The sequence below is a fragment of the Electrophorus electricus genome, chromosome 21 (genome assembly GCF_013358815.1).
Source record: "Electrophorus electricus isolate fEleEle1 chromosome 21, fEleEle1.pri, whole genome shotgun sequence".
NCBI lineage: Eukaryota > Metazoa > Chordata > Actinopteri > Gymnotiformes > Gymnotidae > Electrophorus > Electrophorus electricus.
In genome coordinates this window covers 3,026,211-3,049,764 of record NC_049555.1, presented here as the reverse complement: position 1 = coordinate 3,049,764, position 23,554 = coordinate 3,026,211, and the positions used below count along the sequence as shown (strand labels likewise).

The window sequence follows — 23,554 nt, the reverse complement described above, 5'->3', positions numbered from 1 at the left end:
TGCCCGCAAAATAGTAAACTTTGAAACTTGACCTGGGTCTTTTTTGTTGTTCGTTTTTTAACCACACCGGAACAGTGCGCAGATATTATGAAGACAAAGTGACTTTTATTATTATTATTATTATTATTATTATTATTATTATTATTATTATTATTATTATTATATTCAGTGCGTTTATTTTATACAGTGCGTTTAAAGACACCAGGTGTCAACCAAAGTAAACTATCAAACAAAAACCAACATGACAACTCAAAAGCACACATCAAGACTGAAACGGATTTAAACTATTGTGGGTCTTATAAAATACAGTGAAATGTCGCTTTCTGTTCTCAGCCTGAAGATCTCAAAACTTTATCAGGCGAATGTGGACACAGGAGGTCAGAATAGCTCGGAGCTATGCTGTGAAGTGATCGAGATACAAAACATCAAACCATTAACGGTGTTACGTGTCTAACTGGTAACCAGCAGAGGGAGAAATAGGACTTTAGATAGTCTAAAGTAGCAGGCGAGATGGTGTTTACTGACAAAGTCCCAGGTAATAGCAGCTAAAATAATTAATAATGAAGAAATAAGAGCATGGATCACATTCTACATATCCCTATATTCTTTCTTTCTTTCTGCATAGCTCTTGTCTGCGGGCTTTGCATGTTCTGATGACAACAGTCATAGAAGAATTATTAAACTGAAAGCGGAACGATAAATCACCTCGAACACATTTTTGGAGACCCTGAATAGTATTCCTAATAGCTTCGGCGTAATTTCAATATGTCGTGCTACCATTGTCAGCCACAAGATGGCAATATTGTACCGTATACAGAAACAATCATTTGCAGGAAAGCGAATTTCTTTTTATTGTACATTTTTATAAACGTTATGTTTCCTAATGGGAGCTCATAAAACTATTTAATTTTTTTATGCATGAGCCACCACTAAAGTATTTGATATTTACCACTACATTGCGTGTTGTGTTGATATAGTTAAGCTCTATTGTAATAAATAAACTGCATCAGAGTTTGCAGTAACAAACCTTATCTAGAATGCAAAACTGAATTAGTTTGTCAGGCTGCAGCAGCTGTCTACATTTTGACAGTGCTAAAGGAAGTGTAGCTATGTGCATGTAGTTGGCACTAAAGATTGGGTGTGATTGAACTCTGCTGTTGTTTTATAATGTAGCGTGAATGAATTCTGGTGCTGTTTTAAAATGTAGTGTGTCTGAATCTTGCAGCTTGGCATTTGAATCCTGGTTGATTCTCCCTCAACCACAGAGGGCCAATGATCACTGATCAGCCTCCAGGAGTGTGCGTCCGCACACACACACACACACACACACACACACACACACACACACACACACACACACACACACCCACACACAGAGAGAAAGTCCAATCAGTGTGTACAAACTCATGTAGACCTTTGCCACGGCTGTCATGTCTCTGTATAAGACATCACGCTCTGTTGATGACGCCCAACCCAGCAGAGGCAATTGTGAGTGGCTGAAACTGTGTGTGCATGCCTGTGTGTGTGTGTATGTGTGTGTGTGTGTGTGTGTGTGTGTGTGTGTATGTGTGTGTATGTGTGTGTATGTGTGTGTGTGTGTATGTGTGTGTGTGTGTGTGTGTGTGTGTATGTGTGTGTGTGTGTGTGTGTGTGTGTGTATGTGTGTGTGTGTGTGTGTGTGTGTGTATGTGTGTGTGTGTGTGTGTGTGTGTGTATGTGTGTGTGTGTGTGTGTGTGTGTGTGTGTGTGTGTGTGTGCATTCGTGTTCGGCTCCATCATGAACCACAGACACACACCATTGCTGACCGGATGTTGCTGAGCTTAAAGACGGATCCCTCCTGATCTCCGGTGAGCCAGAGCACGGAAAGGTTCAAGTGCGAAACGTTCGAGCCGCACGCCATGCGCCGCTGGCGCTGTTGCTGGTGTCGAGGGGCTGTGGCGTTCCCCGCCGTTCGAATCGTCTCCAAGCAGATCTGAGAGCACGCCTCGTTACAGACGCACATGGCACCCTTGGGATACGGTTGGGGACAGGTTCTGCCATTTTGAAGGATACCCAAAAGGTAATGTTGTTATGTTGGGACGGTTGTCTGGCAGAGAGGTACCCGATGTCAGTCATAGGTTCCTACTGTGCCAAGCGATTATGTTCCTCTTAGAGCTCAGACACACCTGTAGTGTGTATGCCAGGCTAGCATTTGCCACTGCTTTCAAAAATTTGCACTTTATTTTTGACCTAGACTCCAATGACAACAGTACGCTAAAACAAATAAGGCTTCGTAGGCCGATTAATCTCAATCATCTTAGATTTCCTGGTTAGTACGGGATGCATTCTGTGTTAGTGCAGTAAAGAAAGTGTATCGATGCTCAAATTTCTCACACCTCAACCTCTTAGAAATTTGAGAGGGGCGTGTTTAGCATGAGAAGGCGTTGTGGTCACGGCTGAGGGTGTGCGGAGAGGATTGGAGGAGTGGGGGGGGCTGGAGCTTTGGGGGGCGGTGCCAGCCACTGCACTCAGAACTGCGGAGCCCTCAATGCAAGGCAACATCTGCATGCTTGGCTTCTGTCCACGCTTTTGACACAAGAGGCCTATAGTGCAACATTTGACGGGGGACTGCAAGCGTGTCGGCCTTTTAAAAGTCTGGCGTTAAAAACGGCTTTGCCTTCCAAGGTGTTTTAGAGAACTTTATTCCTCCTGGGTGACCGTGTGTTGGGTAGGAATGTTTGTCAAGCACTGCGGATTGATAGTCTACATGGTGACCCAAAAGTGCAAAAGACGTGTGTAGTAAGAATCTCGCTACATGGTCTGCATTAAGAATGAAGTCACAGGAAAGGACTGCAGTCATGATGTCACCAACTAGCCTGTCGTACATATAGTTGCATACTACATTTACAATGTTTTGAAGACACTCTTTGAAAGTTCACGTGCTCCATGGGAATTGAACCCATGTCCTTGGTGTTGCCAGCACTGAGCTCGTATATAAGGATGTGAAAGGTTGAACATGATCCTTGAACAGTCTGATAGTTTTTTCTTAGTCTTATCCATTTGTATTGTATAATGCTCTTAGTCTGACCTCTTTGTATTGCATTAGAGTCATTAACACCCACAATATATCCCTCCTCTAATTCCACAATTAGCATAAGAAAACCCAGTTATAATAGCTGTGCCGTTCCATGCGTGTTATGAAACCCAGCAGCAACAGTTTAGACCTGTGTGTGTGTGTTTGTGTGTGTGTGTTTATTTTTAACATGCTTGTGCAGATATATGAATACTCCCAAGTTTTTTTTTGAACCTTGACATGTAATTACGTGATCTTCAGAGCATCCCTGAGAAGGGACTGGATGCGACACGTAATATCGTTCTCACAACTGTGTCCCGGAGGGCACAGCACTTTAGGAAGCCGGCAGCCGTTCTCCACTACAGCGGTAGTTATAGCAACCTAAGATCAGTTTCACGAGAGTGACGTCTCAACTGAATGCTTCGGCACACGAGCACTTTCGCGCAGCTGCGCTTCTAACGTGCGGGTTACGGACACATGCGTCATTTTGTCTGACATTGGCGTGTTAGGTGGGAGCAGTAACATGGATTTGTAAGCTGTATTGCACTTAGAGCTGAAGACAGTAGTTGTAAAGCTAATGTTTCTGGTGGAGTCAGAACTACACAAACTACACATTTTTCTACACTACACATGTGATCATTTTTATCATAGCAACTAATATAATACTAATTATTTACATCATAAAATATAATATATTCATTCTAAATATGATTTTTGCAGCTTTATGCAGAGCTTACTAATAATGTAGTAATGGCCAACCTGACACGCTAGCGAAAAACGTCTTCTTCTTTATCATCATCATCGTCACTTTTATTTAGGTAGTACCTTCCTGCTCAAGGTCACTTTACAAACACAATGAACACTATTTATAACAAAAGACAATGGCAATAGACAGACAATGCAGGTACAGACCTGACATTAAAACAGTGGAGCACGGATAGCAGAAGCAGATGTGTCCCTAATCATAATCTTAAACCGTGCCAACACCAGAGTCTGCATCCAACACCTGCACTCTCTAGTATTCCCCAAGACTTCAACAAACACCAGTATGCTCCAGCATTATTTAGACTGCAAATTTGCATGCATCATTAAAAAGATGCCAAAAGAATGTGCCTTCTTGTACAGAAGTTACTCTCACAAGCTACTTACAGTTGCAGCAGGTAGAGAAAAGTGTTAGCAATACCAAGCTCGCGGGTTTGGTTTCCAGGGAGCGCGCAGACTGATAAATATATGTTTGTCTGTATAAGAGTGTTTGATGAAAAGGAACGCGATTGCCTCAGCGCAGTAGGGGTGTTTCAGAGAGACACAGAAGTTTTAACAATGAGCTATGTTCGGTAGACACATTGTTGGGGTGGGGGGGTGTTTCAGAATCAGGGGGGACAAATAACCATCCAAATTAGTCATGGATCAGATAACCATAAAGGCATAAAGTGTTTGGGTTTTTTCTAACAGTTGGTTCGACACTGTCTCGCTTGATCCAGAAATGGTGATAGAACTTAAGCCAGAGGAATCCTGGTTACTAACCGTGCTGCCGTTCGATCCAAACCTGCTTAAGAATGCCTCCTTCATGGCAGGTGTAAACAGAGTCTGGGCTGCGGGCACACCAGAGACCCGCCGGAGCTCCGCGCACAGCAGTGCTATGCAGTGTTTGGACCCCAGTGCTTTCTCTTTCTCAATTATTTACAGTGTTGTCTCCTGAGCCGTGAGAGGAGGGAGACACCTCCTGACCCGAGCGCGGGTCCGCTGCCACGGTCTCCACAGCTGGGTGTCTGGGGGGTCGTTAGAATGGAGGGAAAAGTAGAAAGAAAAACAACAACAAGAAAAGATAACTCTGGAAAGAGAGAGAGAGAGAGAGAGAGAGAGAGAGAGAGAGAGAGAGAGAAATCCTCTCTTTTCAAACTTTCTTTCCTTTTACTTTAAGGTACTTAATTCAGAGAACACTCATTCGCCCTCTTTTGCTCAGTCTAATGCTGTCACCCTCTCTGTCATTCTTATTTTCTCTCTCTCTCTCTCTCTCTCTCTCTCTGTCTCTCTCTCTCTCTGTCTCTCTCTCACTCTCTCTCGCTCTCTCTCTCTGTCTCTCTGTCTCTCTCTCGCTCTCTCTCTGTCTCTCTGTCTCTCTCTGTCTCTCTCTCTCTGTCTCTCTCTCTCTCTCTGTCTCTCTCTCTCTCTCTCTCTCTCTCTCTCGCTCTCTCTGTCTCTCTAATTCTCCTCCCATCCACCCTCCCTCAAAGACAGTGGCCGTTTTTGTGCAGGCTGCGATTGAAATTCCGGAGCTCTCCCCATGCCGCGCGGAGCCGCAGTTCAATCGGGGGTCCACAGCCAATCCAACTCCCTGGGGGGCGTGAGCTGCGATCGATCAGGTCGCATCGAGGGCCGAGCGGCGTGCCGAGCCTTCCGGGTTGCGTCCTCAGCCGCTCCGGAACCCCGGCGCTCCCGGACCTGCCATGGGCCAGGACGGGCGTGGGGCCGTGCAGAACACTTGTGCTGAGGTTGAGCGAGCTGTCTAAGAGCAGGCCTGAGGCAGAGGGTCGCACCAGGCCAAAATCACACCCAGGGACAAGCCTGAGAGGGAATTTGAAATCCACGTCACAACACTCATTCTCTGCAGTAATTTTTTTCTCTTTTAAAGTTTTAGAGCAGGAAAAAAAAGTGTTTTCTTTCTTTAATTTGTGTTCATGTCAAGGTATTGTATATAGTAGTTTTAAGATCAATGCATGTCAGTTGTGGTCCTGTAGATGGCAGTAGAGAGCCATTGGCAAATCCTCTCTCTCTCTCTTTCTCTCTCTCTCTCTCTCTCTCTCTCTCTCTCTCTCTCTCTCTCTCTCTCTCTCTCACCCTTAAAAATCCTTCATACCATCTTTTCCGTATATTTCCTTACTAAAGCACACCAAACATGGCTGTGCTTCTTGGTCTACATTCTGCTCTCTCTCTCTCTCTCTCTCTCTCTCTCTCTCTCTCTCTCTCTCTCTCTCTCTCTCTCTCTCTCTCTCTCTCTTTGTGATGGAAAAATTTGTACTACAATAACTTGGCAAAAAAAAAAAAAAAAAGGTCTGTAGTCAGCTCAATTAAGATAATTTTACATCGGCAATGGGTTTGTCTTTTATGCTTCTTTGAGGAAAAACCCGACCATGGAGAAGTTTCGACTTTAAATAGGACAGCGGCACTTCAGGGGCTATTGAAGCCGCCGTGCATCGGATAAATGCACCAAGATGAACCGATGTCATCTTTCGTCTGTTTGTTCCGCATGACTTTAAAACTGGCCATTGTTCCCTTGCTAGTTAATTGGGACTCCCAGTTATCTGATGAATAAAGTAGCATATATACATTACATCTAATTTAGTGACATTAACGTCCTGATTAGACCTTTAACGCTAGAAAGCAAAGCGCATTGTGGCTGGAAGCCTCCTTCATTCTAATACAGTTTCATCATCTAAGAGCGCTGGAGGTTGCCATCACTTTTGAAGGTTAGGAGGTCAAAACGGCCCTAATGGGAACAGGTGTCTGAGAGTCTAGCGGTCGGTGAATAAAACCGTGATCGGTATTTTTAAGACATCTCTGGGTATTCAGATTGAGTGTTATAGTGAGTGCCCGGTATACACAGTGAGAGCGATTCAGAGTAAAAAATAGCCTAACCAACACATGTGGCCGCGCCACCGAAAACCAAAGACATAAAGCGTCGTAGCTACACTAAACAGATCTGAGAGACCATTTAGGCCTACCGTGTTTGGACTATAATATTTCTACCATACGCGATGCTTCTTTCGTATGACCGTTTGAAAAATATTTATTTTTGAAGGAGCTTCGGAGTTTCGGTGGCGCGCAATCAAACTCTTAGTCATGCCTTGGGTGCATCAACACAGGGACGCAAAAACCGATGTCATTTTATTCTAACTAAGCCGCAACAGAGATGCGGTTAATCAGCAGAGATAAACGACACGTTTTTAGCGCACCAATACGCGTGTTGTGGTCCTCAACATCCCTACGGTGTATAAACGTCCCGTAAATCCTCCCCGTGTTGTCGGATTGCGTCCTTCGGCTGGTGTTCGGGTGTTCGGGTATTCGGGACGCATCTGGTTTCACGGCAAAGTGCGCTACACCCTCGATAAAAGCCGAGACATTCGTTTATTTCCTCTCCTATCGTCTCCCCAGCTGCCATTTAAGAAGGGATGCGCAGTAGTTCAGTGCGCTTGTTAAGGGTTTTGTTATGTGTTAAGTCTTGCGTTGCTTTATTAACTGTTCGATCTTGAAACTACCGATGGAAACGACGGGTTTTGGGTGACTACACAGTACAGACGCTTCTCCAACACCGATGACCTTGTTAAAGTTTACTTTAGTAAAGTGGGAGAGGGAGGATAGGAACGTGGCGTGTGAGTAATATATATATATATATAGTAAACTACATGTTATCCACACAGCGGAGTGGCTGAATCCTGGAACTAATCTCTCTCTCTCTCTCTCTCTCTCTCTCTCTCTTTCTCTTTCTCTCTGTCTCTCTCTCTCTCACACACACACACACACACACACACAAAGCCAATTCGCCACTCGCTCTCTCGCTCGCACACACGCGCGGAGGACATCTCGCTCGCGCTCCCGTCGCTGTGTTGGGCTTCGTTGCCGTGGAGTCATACCCACCCGCCGTCCCATCGCCTCACCTCCTCTCTCTCGCGCCTCGGACCTGCCCCCCACACACACACACACACTGCCTCGTTATCCTCCCCCCTCGTAAGCCGCGCGCGCGGTCCTGCACACCTGGTGGCACTGCGGTACGCGGGCGGAGCGACGGACGACACCGCGAGGCTCGAGGCTGGCTCGCGCGTCAGACCAACTTCGTTTGGCGTCGGTGGCGGGGGACTGTGGCGCGGGGACCCTGCGCGAGAGAAGTGCGGCGGTCGGACTAGATTCAGCCAAGATGTGCGAGCTCGTTCTGGCGTTTCTGACTATAACGGGATTATTCCACGTGGCGTGGACGGTGGCACCCGTAGGGGCTGGCAAAGGTAAGAGCGCAGCACCTGCTCGCGCAGGACCCGCGGTTGCTGATGTGTCCTGTTGCAGATGAATGATGTCGCCCGTTTGCAGCCTACAAGTTGCTGTGGTGTTTGCATCAGTTGAGGCAAAGCTGTTATAATGGCTTAGGCTCAAGGTAAAACCCAAAGTATCGTGTCGATCCCCGTGGGTTTTATGCCTGAGGTTCGGCACTTCTCCGCGCGGGCCTGCGCTCACTGCATCTTCGGTCCCGTGTAGGGTCGAAACTAATGCCGCGCGCGAGTCGCGGTCGGACGAGGCGCCCTCGCGCCTTTGATTCACGGAGCTCCGGTAGTCTGTGCAACAGCACGGATTGGCTACACTTTTATAGCGTTGGATACTTAGAAATAAGGCTACAAACACCTACAAAAATGCAGTAAAACTGCAAGAAACGCATATCTCAAACTTCGCAATGAACACATTTAAGGGCCGACAAAACGAATGCCAACTCAGTATATTGGTGTATTTAGCTATATAGGCTAAAATGACTCTAAGTGCTGTTAGTTTTTTTTAGGATGCAAGCAGATATTCCGTGCGCGCACACGCCGCCGCCGTCGAGACGCACGCTCATGTCAAACTCAATCACGGCGCGTCGGGGTGCAGACTGTGCAGACTCGTATCTATTTAACTACGGAGCCGAAGTTCATTATCCTCAGATAGCTGACAGACAGACTTTAATCCCGCTTTACGGAGACGTTCATGCAGAGTAATGCAGCTGCACTCGGACAGTACATTGCAGCAGGTTATTACACTTAAAGCCGATAATTGTGGCTGCATCATTTATTCTCGGCCTGCACTGCTGTGCAGGCCGTAGATTCATCGATAATTGATAACTTCCTTTATAAAGACCTTTACAGTTTAGTTTGTTTGTTTGTTTTGTTTTGGATTTTTTGCTGCTTAGCATTGTTGAGTATCACTTTAACAAGGTGTAATATATTTTCCTTAAGTCTTACGCTGTTGGTGTGTTTTAGTTAATAACACACTGTAATGACTTACCCAACAGTATAAAACTCCAGAGTTGTGCAACACGTTGGTTTACAGCAAGTTATGCTGTTATTCTATGTGTGACTACTAAGAAGGTTAAGGTAAAAGGAGTTCATCGTGGTAATCATTACGTGCAAGCGCTTTGCGTGTTTCTTTTTGCAGGAACATGCTTTTAATCGTCCCTAATGTCAAGTTATGTACAGTACCCTGGTTATTTTCACCTTTGTCATTTTCACATAACCTTTTTTTTGGGGGGGGGGGGTCCAACGACAATTGCTTCAGTGACATCATCATGCAGAGAGTCAGCTCGCAGGGTTTTCTGCACAGGAAACTGCTCGCAAATCTGCAGCGCTTTAGCGATGGGGATGTTTTGCTTGTTTAACTGATTGTGTTGGTGTTTTTTTTTCTTGATAATTATGCTTGTTATACGGGCTTATTCGGAATCAACTAGCGATCTACAATCCACAGAAGAGAGATGTTCTGTTTTTGGCGATGTTGAAAGAACTGCAGGAAATAAAGAAAACACTTATTCAAGAACATAAACCCTGCTACTTCTCGCGAGTATCTGGGACTTGAAGTAGCAGATGAGGATAATGACTGAAAGACGAAGTGACTGTTGAAAGATGTAACTAGGCTACTTGATCCGACTCAGCTCACCCTGATAAGATACCGAGAACGTGCAAAATGCATTCCAGTGATCGTTTAGAACATGTGAGTTTGCAGAACTGGGCAGAACTGAGCAGAACTTTGATTACTACATGTGCCAGGTCCTAAGATGACCACAATATTATATATATATATATATATATATATATATATATTATAATTTCACACATAGTTGCCTAATGCATACCTGTTTTGTGGAAGGAAGCCCATAGCACCACGACAACGAAATAATGCAAGATGAATTGAGAGCAAGCCAAACAGAGCATTTGAACACTATCCACTCTTTATGTTAGTTAAGGGCCACCCAGATTAAGGTGTGGTCAAATAATGTTTTATATTCCAGTTCCCTTCCATTACCCCCCCCACCCACCCCCCAAATCGACATTAAAATCACTGTTTTGAATTTTCTTTTTTTTTTCTTTCTCTAGCCTTTTACCATTTTCCTGTGTGTGCGTGGACCCCGGGGTCCCCTGTCTTTTCTACATAGAGGCTTATTAAATTCTCTGGTTAAATTAGAAGAAGCCAACGTTTTAAGAGCATATTTAAAGCAGCATCAGCCGTGTATTACTTACACAATGATCACGTTTACGTTCGCTTGCGTTAGGCTCGTTAAGCCAATGACGCACTACACGACTTTTAAAGTAATCAGATCGCCACTTTGTAATCAGGATGGATCATTGTTTTCTATGTAAAGTATTATCATTACATTTTAGCATAGGATCTATCTATCTATCTATCTATCTATCTATCTATCTATCTATCTATCTATCTATCTATCTATCTATCTATCTATCTATCTATCTATCTATCTATCTATCTATCTATCTATCTATCTATAACAGATAGATTGATTGATTGATTGATTGATTGATTGATTGATTGTAATAAAGTATACAGAGTTTCCAGAGAAACAGAATGTTGCAGACAGAGGTCCTTCATCAGCTAAGGGGGCAGTATACAAAAATCTAGAGAGGTAGAGGTTGTTTTATGCCCTCTGCAGTGTCCAATAAATGCCGGACTGAAGCAGAAGTATGAAGATAATCACACACTTCCTGCTAATAAAATATTTTGAGTAAGGAGGAGAAACACTGTGCAGGGCCTTTAAGGTCAAAATCCAAAACTAAGTCTTTCTGAAGAATCTGAAGGGCAGATTCTAATATACCATTTATATATATATATTATACCATATTCTAATACCATATATACCATATATATAATTCTATATTCTAATACCATATATACCACATATATTATACCATATATGTAATACCATATTCTAATACCATATATACCACATATATAATACCATATGTGTAATACCATATTCTAATACCTATTCTAATACCATATATACCATATATATAATACCATATTCTAATACCATATATATAATACATAATATCATATTCTAATACCATATATATATATATATATATATATATATATATATATATATATATATATATATATATATATATATATATATATATATATATATATATAAAATACCATATTCTAATGCTAGACTATATTGGATGCTACAGTATCAGCTATGACGTAGTCAGAAGCATGATCTGAAATAACATGTAACGCTGTGTTCTGAGACTTCAGTGCACGATATACGTGTGTGTACCTTACTTAATTTTATTCCATTGACAGAGACACCAGCATGATATAAGAACCTGAAGTGTGAACACTTTGCCTGTCTCCTCAGGACAGCCTCCGTGTCTTTAAAGCTGCCCAGTCTCTCAGACGAAGAGCAGCAGATGCAGCGCTAGCCGTCATTACCATTCTGAGTCTCCCACCATTGGCCCAATCCCGATTGCTCATAGTAAGGGCTGAAAGAAACTCCAGCTCTTCCAAAGTATCCCGGCACCTCGTCGTCTGCCAAGAGCATGCTGGCTGCTCCAAACTTGCTTCCCCGGCGCATATGTTCCGTCGGAGCTGACAGTGTCTTGGAAACCCGCTTTCGCTACAAACCAAACACCGCATATGCCATTGTCTTGATGTATTTAATAACACAATATGGAGTTGGGATAGCTCTGCTGCAACGTCGTGCATGTGGAAATTGTTCCTTCGGCCAGGCGGGTGCGATTTTAAGAGGCCGATGGCGGGTGATGGAGCATTTTAAAGTCGCGCAGCGGAACGGTGACGGTATCAAGAGATGGTTTCTTTTGAACACTGGGCTTCAGAGAGACGAGCTGTGATATAGGGGGATATTAAAACCACACTCCTCACATAGCCTTGGAAAAGCTTCCTGTCTGCTTAGTAGACTCCTGCAATAATTGGTATTTTGCCCTAATGTTCAGGTTATGTTTGAGCCCTTTCAACGAAAAATCATATATCAGCCATTTAACATTTTTGTGTAATCAGTTATTTTAGTTTTTGATTTTGTACAACCTTTCCATTTAAATTCTAAATGTTCTTATTTTCCTTGATTTGTGTGGGCATTTGGAAATAAAACTTGCAATATTATGTTATTGTTTTTATTTAGTAGAATGTGGAAACACAGTAAATGGACACGTATGTTTTTTCATTGCAAATTTATTACATGCACATTGTAAAGTTGGTTTACTGAGCTAAAACCCACAAGACTGGGAATACATTTAGACCTGTGGATTTGCAGAGTGTTCGTCTCATGGTCCAGCCAGTATGAACAAGAACAGAGGGTTAAGTCCTCAGGCCAGAGATCCATTTATATGAAATCTAATGTACTCATTCTCAGGTATTGCTATTATAATACACTCCTCATGTCCTGTTAGTAGAAATGCGTAGGCTGTTAAACATGTCCGTTCCACATAGCGCGACATATTGCATTCGGTTCAGAGCTGCTGAGAACAAAGTGTTCCTGAGGGACCTGTAGAGCTGTCTGTTAGAAATGGGGCCTTGTCCCGAATTAGCAGTCTGTCTTTAAATCAATTAGAGCTGTGAAGTTTAAAGCCCTTGCAGAGGATGCCAGAACCATGCAGGAGGCCCCAAAGCAGCTGTCTGCGTTCAGCTCCGCCCTCAGCGTTCAGCTCCGCCCTCAGTCCCCAGCTCCGCCCTCAGTCCCCAGCTCCGCCCTCAGTCCCCAGCTCCGCCCTCAGGTCTCAGCTCCGCCCTCAGTCCTCAGCTCCACCCTCAGTCCCCAGCTCCGCCCTCAGGTCTCAGCTCCGCCCTCAGTCCTCAGCTCCACCCTCAGTCCTCAGCTCCGCCCTCAGTCCCCAGCTCCGCCCTCAGGTCTCAGCTCCGCCCTCAGTCCTCAGCTCCACCCTCAGTCCTCAGCTCCACCCTCAGTCCCCAGCTCCGCCCTCAGTCCCCAGCTCCGCCCTCAGGTCTCAGCTCCGCCCTCAGTCCTCAGCTCCACCCTCAGTCCCCAGCTCCGCCCTCAGGTCTCAGCTCCGCCCTCAGTCCTCAGCTCCGCCCTCAGTCCCCAGCTCCGCCCTCAGGTCTCAGCTCCGCCCTCAGGTCTCAGCTCCGCCCTCAGTCCTCAGCTCCACCCTCAGTTTTCTTTCCATAAGCATTGAGCCCCTGGTGCACTTTGATTTCTCAAATAGTTGGTTCAAAGTGACCAAAAGGGGAGCGTGCACGCTTGTGTGTGTGTGTGTGTGTGTGTGTGTGTGTGTGTGTGTGTTAATTCTTTGAATAAAGTGGTCTCTTGCCAGACAGTCTGTTTGCATTTTGTTGCTACTTTAGAGTTAGGCAGCAGACTGCACTGAGCCTTCACACACACATTCTCCTTGATATCCTCCTAAATATATGCCCCCACCTCCACTTGCTCTTTCTATGACTCTTTCTCTCTCTCTCTCTCTCTCTCTCTCTCTCTCTCTCTCTCTCTCTCTCTCTCTCTCTCTCTCTCTCTCTCTCACACATTTAGCCTCTTCTCACTCTAACAGACTGTACTCTTTTGGAAGGCAGGCCCATGGTGACTCTGAAGCCTTGCATCAGATACCCCCAGCAGATGGAGATGTGTATGATGAGAGGTGTTTTTCTGTGTTGTTGAAATAACAGCTTTACTGTGTACCCTCGCACTGTAACTGTAGGCTGAGGTGATCACAGAAGAGGTCATGTGTGTACATATAGGTAACCCACATAATATGCAGCGGCATCCAGTATTGTTGGGTCAGAAGCGTATTGTGTGCTGTGCTGTGCTAGTAACGTGTGAAATAGAGCAGTATTAACTAAGCTGCACAAGGCATCACTTGTTAATCATTATCACCATATTGGCCTTCACCATACTGGTATTGCAGTATTCCCTTAATATGCAAATGAGCACTCTAATCAGACAATTAGTTCTTATGTTGTGAGCATGCTGACCATTCCTAGATGTTCTAGATACATATTTCATGAATCACAGCATTAACACGTTATTAGGAAATGTAAATCATTTTGCCTAATACCATGACACAATAAAGGTTTACATGTGTGCTTTTAATACATTAGAAGGCAGTTGGCAGTCATAACAGTGCTGACGTATGTAACAGTATGTGACATAATGGCAATAAGACATTTTGTCATAAAATGCATAGTCTGAGTTTTGCCCGTGTAAAGATGGCAGAGGTGTAGCACAGCTCCAGTGTGCTATCCTGAGCACATATGAGGTGGGGTTATCAATTTTGCTCCTGGTTAGAGCTTGCCTTCTCCTGATGCCACAAAACCACTTTAATTATTGATTAAAATTCAGTAGGAAAATATTGACAAGCAGTGTGCTGTGGCACCATATTCCTCCCTATAGTTGTGGTGAATTAGATGCATTTAAATGCCTCTTTCCTCCGTACTGTTGTGTTATAAAGGAGCAAAATGTTTGTTGACTCACATGTTTAACGTAGCGTACTTGCTGTCGACTCTCGCTGCTGTGTTAGATTAACACAGCGCCAGTTTTACCAAAGTTTCTTTGTTGTGCCACAGTTCAGTGGCTGATCAGATTCATGTGTGTCAGATCTCCAGTCTGATTGGGTCTCTACAGACTCATAAATCGTTCAGTTTAACCAGTAAAAAGAACACATACACACACACACACAGTTTACTGGCAAACCAAAACAGGCGACTCTAGCTTCCAGTGAAAATTTTAAAAACTGTCAGAATGTAATACACGCACACAAAGCAAACGTCTAAAAAGTGGAACGTGCAATTTGACAAATTTAACAAATTTCCTGAATCAGAATGAATCTGGATTCAGGCAGCATGAACCTCAAATAAGTTAGAATGAGTTGTGAAATGATTATTTTTTTAGTAAATGATTACTATTCTTGCCCACCTTCATATTTTATTTTTTCCTTTTCATTAGTAATATCACAGTTTATTGTTTGTATACAGATATGAAGGTGGTGGGGTACCGCACACGGTGTAGCTTAGAGGATCTGACGGACGTTCTGTGACTAAACCCCACACGGTGTAGTTTAGAGGATGTGACGGACGTTCTGCGACTAAACCCCACACGGTGTAGTTTAGAGGATGTGACGGACGTTCTGCGACTAAACCCCACACGGTGTAGTTTAGAGGATCTGACGGACGTTCTGTGACTAAACCCCACACGGTGTAGTTTAGAGGATCTGACGGACGTTCTGCGACTAAACCCCACACGGTGTAGTTTAGAGGATCTGACGGACGTTCTGTGACTAAACCCCACACGGTGTAGTTTAGAGGATGTGACGGACGTTCTGCGACTAAACCCCACACGGTGTAGTTTAGAGGATCTGACGGACGTTCTGTGACTAAACCCCACACGGTGTAGTTTAGAGGATGTGACGGACGTTCTGCGACTAAACCCCACACGGTGTAGTTTAGAGGATCTGACGGACGTTCTGTGACTAAACCCCACACGGTGTAGTTTAGAGGATCTGACGGACGTTCTGTGACTAAACCCCACACGGTGTAGTTTAGAGGATCTGACGGACGTTCTGTGACTAAACCCCACACGGTGTAGTTTAGAGGATGTGACGGACGTTCTGCGACTAAACCCCACACGGTGTAGTTTAGAGGATCTGACGGACGTTCTGCGACTAAACCCCACACGGTGTAGTTTAGAGGATGTGACGGACGTTCTGCGACTAAACCCCACACGGTGTAGTTTAGAGGATGTGACGGACGTTCTGCGACTAAACCCCACACGGTGTAGTTTAGAGGATGTGACGGACGTTCTGTGACTAAACCCCACACGGTGTAGTTTAGAGGATCTGACGGACGTTCTGCGACTAAACCCCACACGGTGTAGTTTAGAGGTTGTGACGGACGTTCTGCGACTAAACCCCACACGGTGTAGTTTAGAGGATGTGTTGGACGTTCTGTGTGGTGTTTAGTACTGTGGTAGCTGGAGTTTTGAATTGCTGGTCATAGAGACGATGTTGCATATCATTTGTCAGTTAAGATGACACGCTTCTTTTATATCTGAGTGTCCATTTTTTAGCTGGGAGTGGGATGGTTTGGTCATATGAGTTTATATATTTGTGATAACATTTTCTGAGGTTTAAGGCAGTGCAGTTCGATATGTTGGGGCAAGGGGAGTATGGTTACACAATCTCTGCTATTGAGTATTTTCTTTAGAACATCTTTGAGTTGTTTATATTGAAAATGAGTTATCTGGTATGTTGTATTTTTCTTGGATGTGGTCAAAGGTCATGAACACGCCAGAGAATCGCTGTGCCAGGCTGGTTATACCTCTCTGCCCTCATGTAGAGAATATAAAGGCTTTGTTATTTATCAACAGTATGGGATTGTTCCATAAAGGAGTCTGATCAGAGGAAGAAATGCTATAATTAAGAATTTTGTTTGAATTCCACCAAGCCTTCAAGGTAATACTTATTGTGTTGCATTTATACATTTGAAAATTTTTAATAGTTTTGTCTATGAATGGAATGCTATTGATGTCCAATTCTTGAAATAAGCTATCCTCCATGTCTAACAATGGTCGGTCTGAGTCACTTCTCCAGTGTCTTATGTAAAGCAGTTGGTGGGATAAGAAGTAGTAATAAGAGTTTATGTAACGGCCCGAGTGCCGCAAGGCAGGGAACAGGACGCACAGACTCCCTCGAAGTTGACAGACGTTTATTAACATATAACGCATACGACGACGGCACTCGCACCTAACCCAAACGGTGAACACAAATACACGTCTAACTAGGACAAGCTACGCGAACATTAACAACGACGACGTGAACAATGACCAAAAATGATGCACACGCCAACACGGGTTTAAATACACAGACACACAACACTAAACCGTGTGCAGGTGTGTGCTATCAAGGAGGGCGTGGTTACAAACAAGGCAACGTGAATTCCACAGCACGCAGCGAGCTGTGCCAGGTGACCAGTGGCAAAGGGAATGCTCCGTGACAGTTTGGAGCGCCAAGTCCTCCAACATGTTTAGGCTTTTGGAGCATGGCTAATTTGATTCAAGGCTTTTGGTGCTTCCAATAAAATTTAGTGATTACGTTGTCAAGAGGGGAGGACCAGCCTGATGGTGGGCTAACAAGGGTCATGGAGAATAGGACATTGATTTTAGGAAGGATGTTCATTTGAACTGTGTATATTCAGCCAATTAAGGATAGTGGTAGAAATAATGATGTGTTATTTCTTGCATTAATGGAACATTGTTAAGTTTATACAAATTATTTGATATGAATACGGTGGTATTTAATTGACGGAGCCACACGTTGAGATGGTGTGCTCTGGATCTCACAGCAGACGAATTTACTTAGAGGCAGAAACTCCGCTTTTGACCAGTTAATGGAATAGTCAGACACTTTGCTATGTCTGATGATCAGATCATGGTCTGGTGAACGGGAAGGATTAGTAATATATAGTTCAACATCATCTGTATATGAACTGATTTTCTGGTGGAGTGAATTTGACTGTATAACAGATTTTATCGCTCTGTCTAATGGAGTCAGCCAAGGGTTCAGTGAAAAGGAGAAACAATAATGGTAATTAAACACATCCTGTTCAACTTCGTCTTTGTAGTCTTGATATGTGTCTGTTTGTTGAGAAGGAGGCAGAGGGTGAGTCCTATAATACTTTAAAAATATTATAAAATATAGATAAATTATAATTGTGTAATAAAATATAGTTGTAAAATTATGATGATCTAATTTAAATGTATAATGTGTCACATTCTATGTGAGCTGCATAAAAATGTATATATTTATACGTTGTACTGTATACATATTACCTTATAAATATAAATATATAATGACTCAAAAGCATGATAAGACTTTCGATTAGATCTGATATCAGATCTTTTATGTTCCTCCTCAGAGGTTCATATCTTTATCACGCATGCTTCAACCTCCCACGTAAAGCTTGATGTGGGAAATGAAAGGCAGTTTAACGGTGAAATTCGGGAGATCTTTTCTACATGGATTATGAGACTTCAGGTTTCCTGTGTGTCCTGGGCAACAATGGCACCTGCGCAGTGTTTGTAAGGTTCGTTAGAATAGTCGGTTTTGTTGAATCACTGATGATTCTTCAAACTGTAATTAACACGAAGCAGAGAACAAGCACAATCTGTAATGAGGAAGTCACACATGTGTGCACGCATACACACACACATACAGCACGCACACACACACACACACGCACACACACACATGCACACACACACACACACGCATACACACACATACAGCACGCACACGCACACACACACACGCACACACACACACACGCATACACACACACATACAGCACGCACACACACACACGCACACACACACGCACGCATACACACACACATACACACACACGCACACACACACACGCACACGCGCGCGCGCAAGGAGACCCGCCTTCAGGGCTTCTATAATCTCTCAGTTGGATTGCATGTCTGCTGTTTACTTTAAAAGCAATAATCTGTCAAGGGGCCCAAGACAAAAGTGACAGACAGTATCAGCGCAACAGCCCCTTCAGGGCTAATGTAATAAATAGCCCTGTCATAAAAAGATTATCGATCTCTTGTCACATTAGGCTAGAGATGAGACTCAATGGAGAGGGAGCATGCACAGACGCTGTTGTGTGGAATTATGAGTCTTTCTACCTCTTCCCAGTGGCTTCTGAAGCACTGCTGCTTCAGCCGGCATGGGGCTCCGGTCTATAGCTATTGACTCAGACAGAATTTCAGTGTACTGAATGGTTCAATGTATTTACTCTGATGGTGTTTACTCTAATGATCATATATGCTATCACAAGCTTATATATAAGGATTTCATTACAGCTATAGAAGTATAGTGGTGTAGGGGTATGGTGATATAGTAGCATAGTACTTTGGGTTTGTGGTTTAGTGATATAGTGATGTTGTGATTTAATTCTGTAGTGGTTTGGTGGAAGAGGTAGAGGCACAGTGGTATATTGATATAAAGGTTTAGGAGTGTAGTGGTTTGGAGGTTTAGAGTATAATGGCATACTGCTTCAGGGTTTTGGTGGTTTAGAGGTATAGTAGTATAATTCTATAGTGGTTTGGTAATGTAGTGGTTTAGTAATTTAGTGGTTTAGAGGTTCAGAAGTATACTGGTAAGGCAAGGCAATTTTATTTTTATAGCACATTTTGTGAACAAGGCAAAACAAGGTGCTTTACAAATATAAAAGACAACTGAAAGTTAATTTTCATTCATTCATTCATTCATTTATCTTCTAAACCTGCTTAATTCAGTTCAGGGTAATTCGGTACTGGAGCCTATCCAAACACATATACAGAGAGAAAGAGAGAGAAATGGAATTGAGCTAAAGATTCAAAACTCTATCAAGTTCAGAACAAATCACAGCTAGCAGATGGCAGTGTGGTGAGAAACTGTCCCTGAGAACTAAAACACCCAACTAAACGTTTTCAGTCCTAATAGACAGGTTCACTTAATAGATGGTCTTAATTTGAATATGTCCATATTTGGAGTTCTTTTGCAGTTCTGTGTCAGCTGATACCATCTAAGAGCTGCACAGAAGTTGAAATACTGCTTCTCTGAGCTTAGTGCTGACCTTAGGCATGATTAACTGGTGGGCTCCTGATCCAAAGGTCCTGCTTAGATTGTGTTGCTTGAGCATGTCAGATAGATACATTGGTCCTAAACATTTAGTGATTTATAGTCAAGTAATAGTACCTTAACATCAGTTTTGTAACACTGGAAGCTAATGCGAGAATTTAAGGATTTTGTCAATCCATTGTTTTGGTTCTGGCTGCATTCAGCTGAACTTGTCTTTTCAGGACCTGTTTAGCCCTTTTAGGAAGACCTGTAAGGAAGACCATTACCTGCTAGAATCAACCCTGCGAGAAGCTAAAGCATGGATAAGTCTCTCAAGGTCTTGCTTTGATGAGAAGTCTCTCAAGGTCTTGTTTTGATGAGAAAGTTTTGTTAACATTTTTCGAGTATCTGTATAATGATTCAGGTTTTGGTTTGACATGACTCTTAACGCTGATATCACAACCCAGTAGAACACCTAAACCAGCCCCTTTGCTTTGAAAGTTGAGCGTCAAATCCACATGTCTCACATACTGTACTGGTACTGCTAGACTGATTTGGAGGTTTACAGTACGGTGATATACTAGTTCAGTGGTTTGATGGTTTAGAGGTATAGTCGTATACTGGCACAGTGGTTTATTAATGGTTGGGTGTGGTGGGTTGTTTCCTTTTACTTGACGCAGCTGATATCAGTACTTCTCCTTTCAGTGTTCTGATTCAGTTCTAGAGCAGGTCCAGTGCTGCAGTTCTAGATTTTAAGCATGTGTTGCTTATTCAGTCATCCCCTTTTCCTACCACAGGGTTAGCAGTCATCTTTGTATGGTTGTATCAGCCTACTGGGCTGTGGCTTGTTGGCAGGTCCTTATACCCCACTTGGTAGGTCATTATACCCCAGTAGGTAGGTTCTTATACACCTGATGGCAGCTCCTTATACCCCACTTGGTAGGTCCTTTTACCTCAGGCCAAGTTCTGGCAGCACAGGGACTAACAGACCCTGTTGTGAGAGATTGCTGCACTAGGTGGTGTCATTTAGAGCTCCACACTGCAGTTTATACACTAAAGTGAAAAACGGGGCTCACCTTCTAAAATACAGGTGATTAGTGCACAGAGCGCATATTCATACCTAAAACACGGGTGATTTGTGCATATTCATATTCATAGCTAAAACACGGGTGATTTATGCATATTCATACTCATACCTAAAACAGGGGTGATTAGTGCATATTCATTTTCATACCAAAAACATGGGTGATTAGTTCATATTCATATTCATATCCAGAGGTGATTAGAGCATATTCATATCCATACCAAAAACATGGGTGATTAGTGCATATTCATATTCATATCTAAAACACGGGTGATTAGTGCATATTTATATTCATACATAAAACACAGGTGATTTGTACATATTCATATTCATACCTAAAACGGGTGATTAGTACATGTTCATTTTCATACCAAAAACATAGGTGATTAGTGCATATGCATATCCATACCAAAAACATGGGTGATTAGTGCATATTCATATTCATATCCACAGGTGATTAGTGCATATTCATATCCATACCAAAAGCATGGGTGATTAGTGCATATGCATATTCATATTCATATCTAAAACACGGGTGATTAGTGCATATTCATATTCATACACAAAACACGGGTGATTAGTGCATATTCATATTCACTCCTAAAACAAGGGTGATTAGTGCATATTCATATTCACACCTGATACACGGGTGATTAGTGCATCTTCATTTTCATAACTGATACACAGGTATTAGTGCATCTTCAGATTCACACCAAAAACATGGGCGATTAGCGCACAGAGCGCATCTTCATATTCATGTACATAACAGGTTCATGGTTCGCCATGCACAGGGAAAATGACATCGGTCTTTGACATGATTTGTCCCCAAACTCTTAAGGCACTATTGATAGGGTGTACTGAGCCTCCCCACCGCAAGACTCACATCAGTTATGTGCAGACTCTGCGCTGTCCGTGGTGCTGAACTCCTAACTCCCATTCACTAGCTCTAGGGCGTCGTCCCTTGTAGTCCGTGACAGCGAGGCTGTGTACAGCAGGTGTGTGGCATATCGGTTGCCCCTATTCTGCCTCTGTTTTTGCTATTTCTCGGTGAACTTGTATTGACATTGCCTCTGGCTGTTTACTGCACGCACGCTGCGAAATTAAACCGCGATGCAAGTCGGATATTCATTTCGTCCTATTTCTAATTTCTCCACAAGTGGGTCACTTTGTACCCCTGTCAGCAGACGATTCATCACCATGGCATCATGCAGCATACGTGTCTTTGTGATGACATCTGTGATGTTGCTGTGTATTAGCCTGGGCCTGAAGGGAAAGTGATCCTGGTGGACAAATGTTAATGTTTTTATACCTTGGGTGAGAGGTAAAGAGAGCGAGAGGGAAAGGGAGACTCAGCTCCTGGAATGAGAATTGTTGCAGTCAAAGTACCATAAACACTATTGGAATTGCCTTGTCCTGAGGGCTGAGGGAAGTGGACATCCAAACAGGGTTCAGGGACATTACCACAATAAGAGCGCACTGGCACCTTTTGCGCGTACACACACACACACACACAAATCCAACAACACAGCCATTGTTAGCTATGCAGACTCTGAATTTGTCCAGAACTCTGTAAAATGAGTGTGGGGTCAGGCTGCCGGCATAGACGAATAAGTGGCGTAGGTTTAATGCGAGAAAACAGCTCCGCGAAACGCCGTGCGCAGTTATAACGCCGCCTTCTAAATGGACAAACGCGGGTTTTTTGGTTTTTTTTTTTTTTTCCACTTGTAACGTGGTTTAACGTAAAGTGCCGTTCAGGGAGCCGCACTTCGCGTCAGCGCGCATTTGCGCCCGCCCGTGAACACTCCTCAGCGCGCGCCTGAATCGAAGTGGGACGCGGAGTAGAAATGAGCAGTTGGTCCACGTGGTTATTTTTTTGCCCCAGGCGCGTGTCGGTGGCAGCAGGTAGATCGCGCGCTTAGAGCCTCACCCCCGGTCACGTGGCACCGCGCGGAACTCGGCGAGGCGGAGCGTTCTTGCAGACGTCCAGAGGGCGCGCTTAACGCTGCCGGCCACGGTCATAAACCCCGTTAGGCACATTACTGCACGTGATTAATTCATAGCTCAGTCTCATTTAGGGCTTTTAGAGGCTTTTAAGCGCTTTGAGATTCGCTCACGGGGGGAGCTTCAGGTCTCCAGTCATTACTCTATAAAATCACCCTCCGCTATTAGCTTTCCCCCGGCGCGCTAATGCAAAACCGGGATGACTTATTTTTTATCCCACCGTCCGTATCGCGCGCGGCTTACATTACGGCAGGTGGGGGAGGCTTCGCTCGGAGCGCAGGTGCGAGTGCGGCGTGGAAAGAACAATGCGCGCGGCGTTGGTAGCGGGGCGACAGAGCGACCCCGTTGTCCTCGTTGTTTTAATTAGGCTAATAAAACCAGGAAGATTTGAGAGCACTCGAGAGCGTCATTATGAACGTTATATAAGCGCGGTGTCTCCGCCTCGCGGCCTCCGGTTAAGTGCCCGCGCGCATTAGCTGCCGCGCAACCAAGCCTGCCCTCTCCTCTGACCCCTGCGCGAGGCGCACGGGCTAAGTGCACGGAATCGCGGTGTTTGGCAAAGGCTTTTTTTATACAAGTAGTCGTTATCATGAGCCACGGTTTGTGATGACAGTTTGAATTAAGACGAGGACACGAAGAAAAAGACAAAGCCTTTCCAACAACAACGGCAAAAAGAAATTGTCCTTAAAGGTTGAAACATTATTATTATTATTGTTTGTGGTTTTTTTTACTGATTTTTTTTTTTTTTACCAGCAACCCATGTGATCAAAGCATCACAGCATCACAACACATAAAATGCATTAATGTCTTAAGAT

General features: G+C 43.8%; 1 protein-coding gene across 1 annotated transcript in view; it reads left to right on the top strand.

The window, feature by feature from the left end:
* Positions 1-7,918: 7,918 nt before the first annotated feature.
* Positions 7,919-23,554, top strand: part of lrp1ba (low density lipoprotein receptor-related protein 1Ba) — a 228,376-nt gene continuing 212,740 nt past the window's right edge. The window contains exon 1 of the mRNA XM_035520966.1: positions 7,919-8,050. Coding sequence (XP_035376859.1) covers positions 7,966-8,050 — 85 coding nt within the window. The 5' untranslated portion in view covers positions 7,919-7,965. The remainder of the gene's footprint in view (positions 8,051-23,554) is intronic.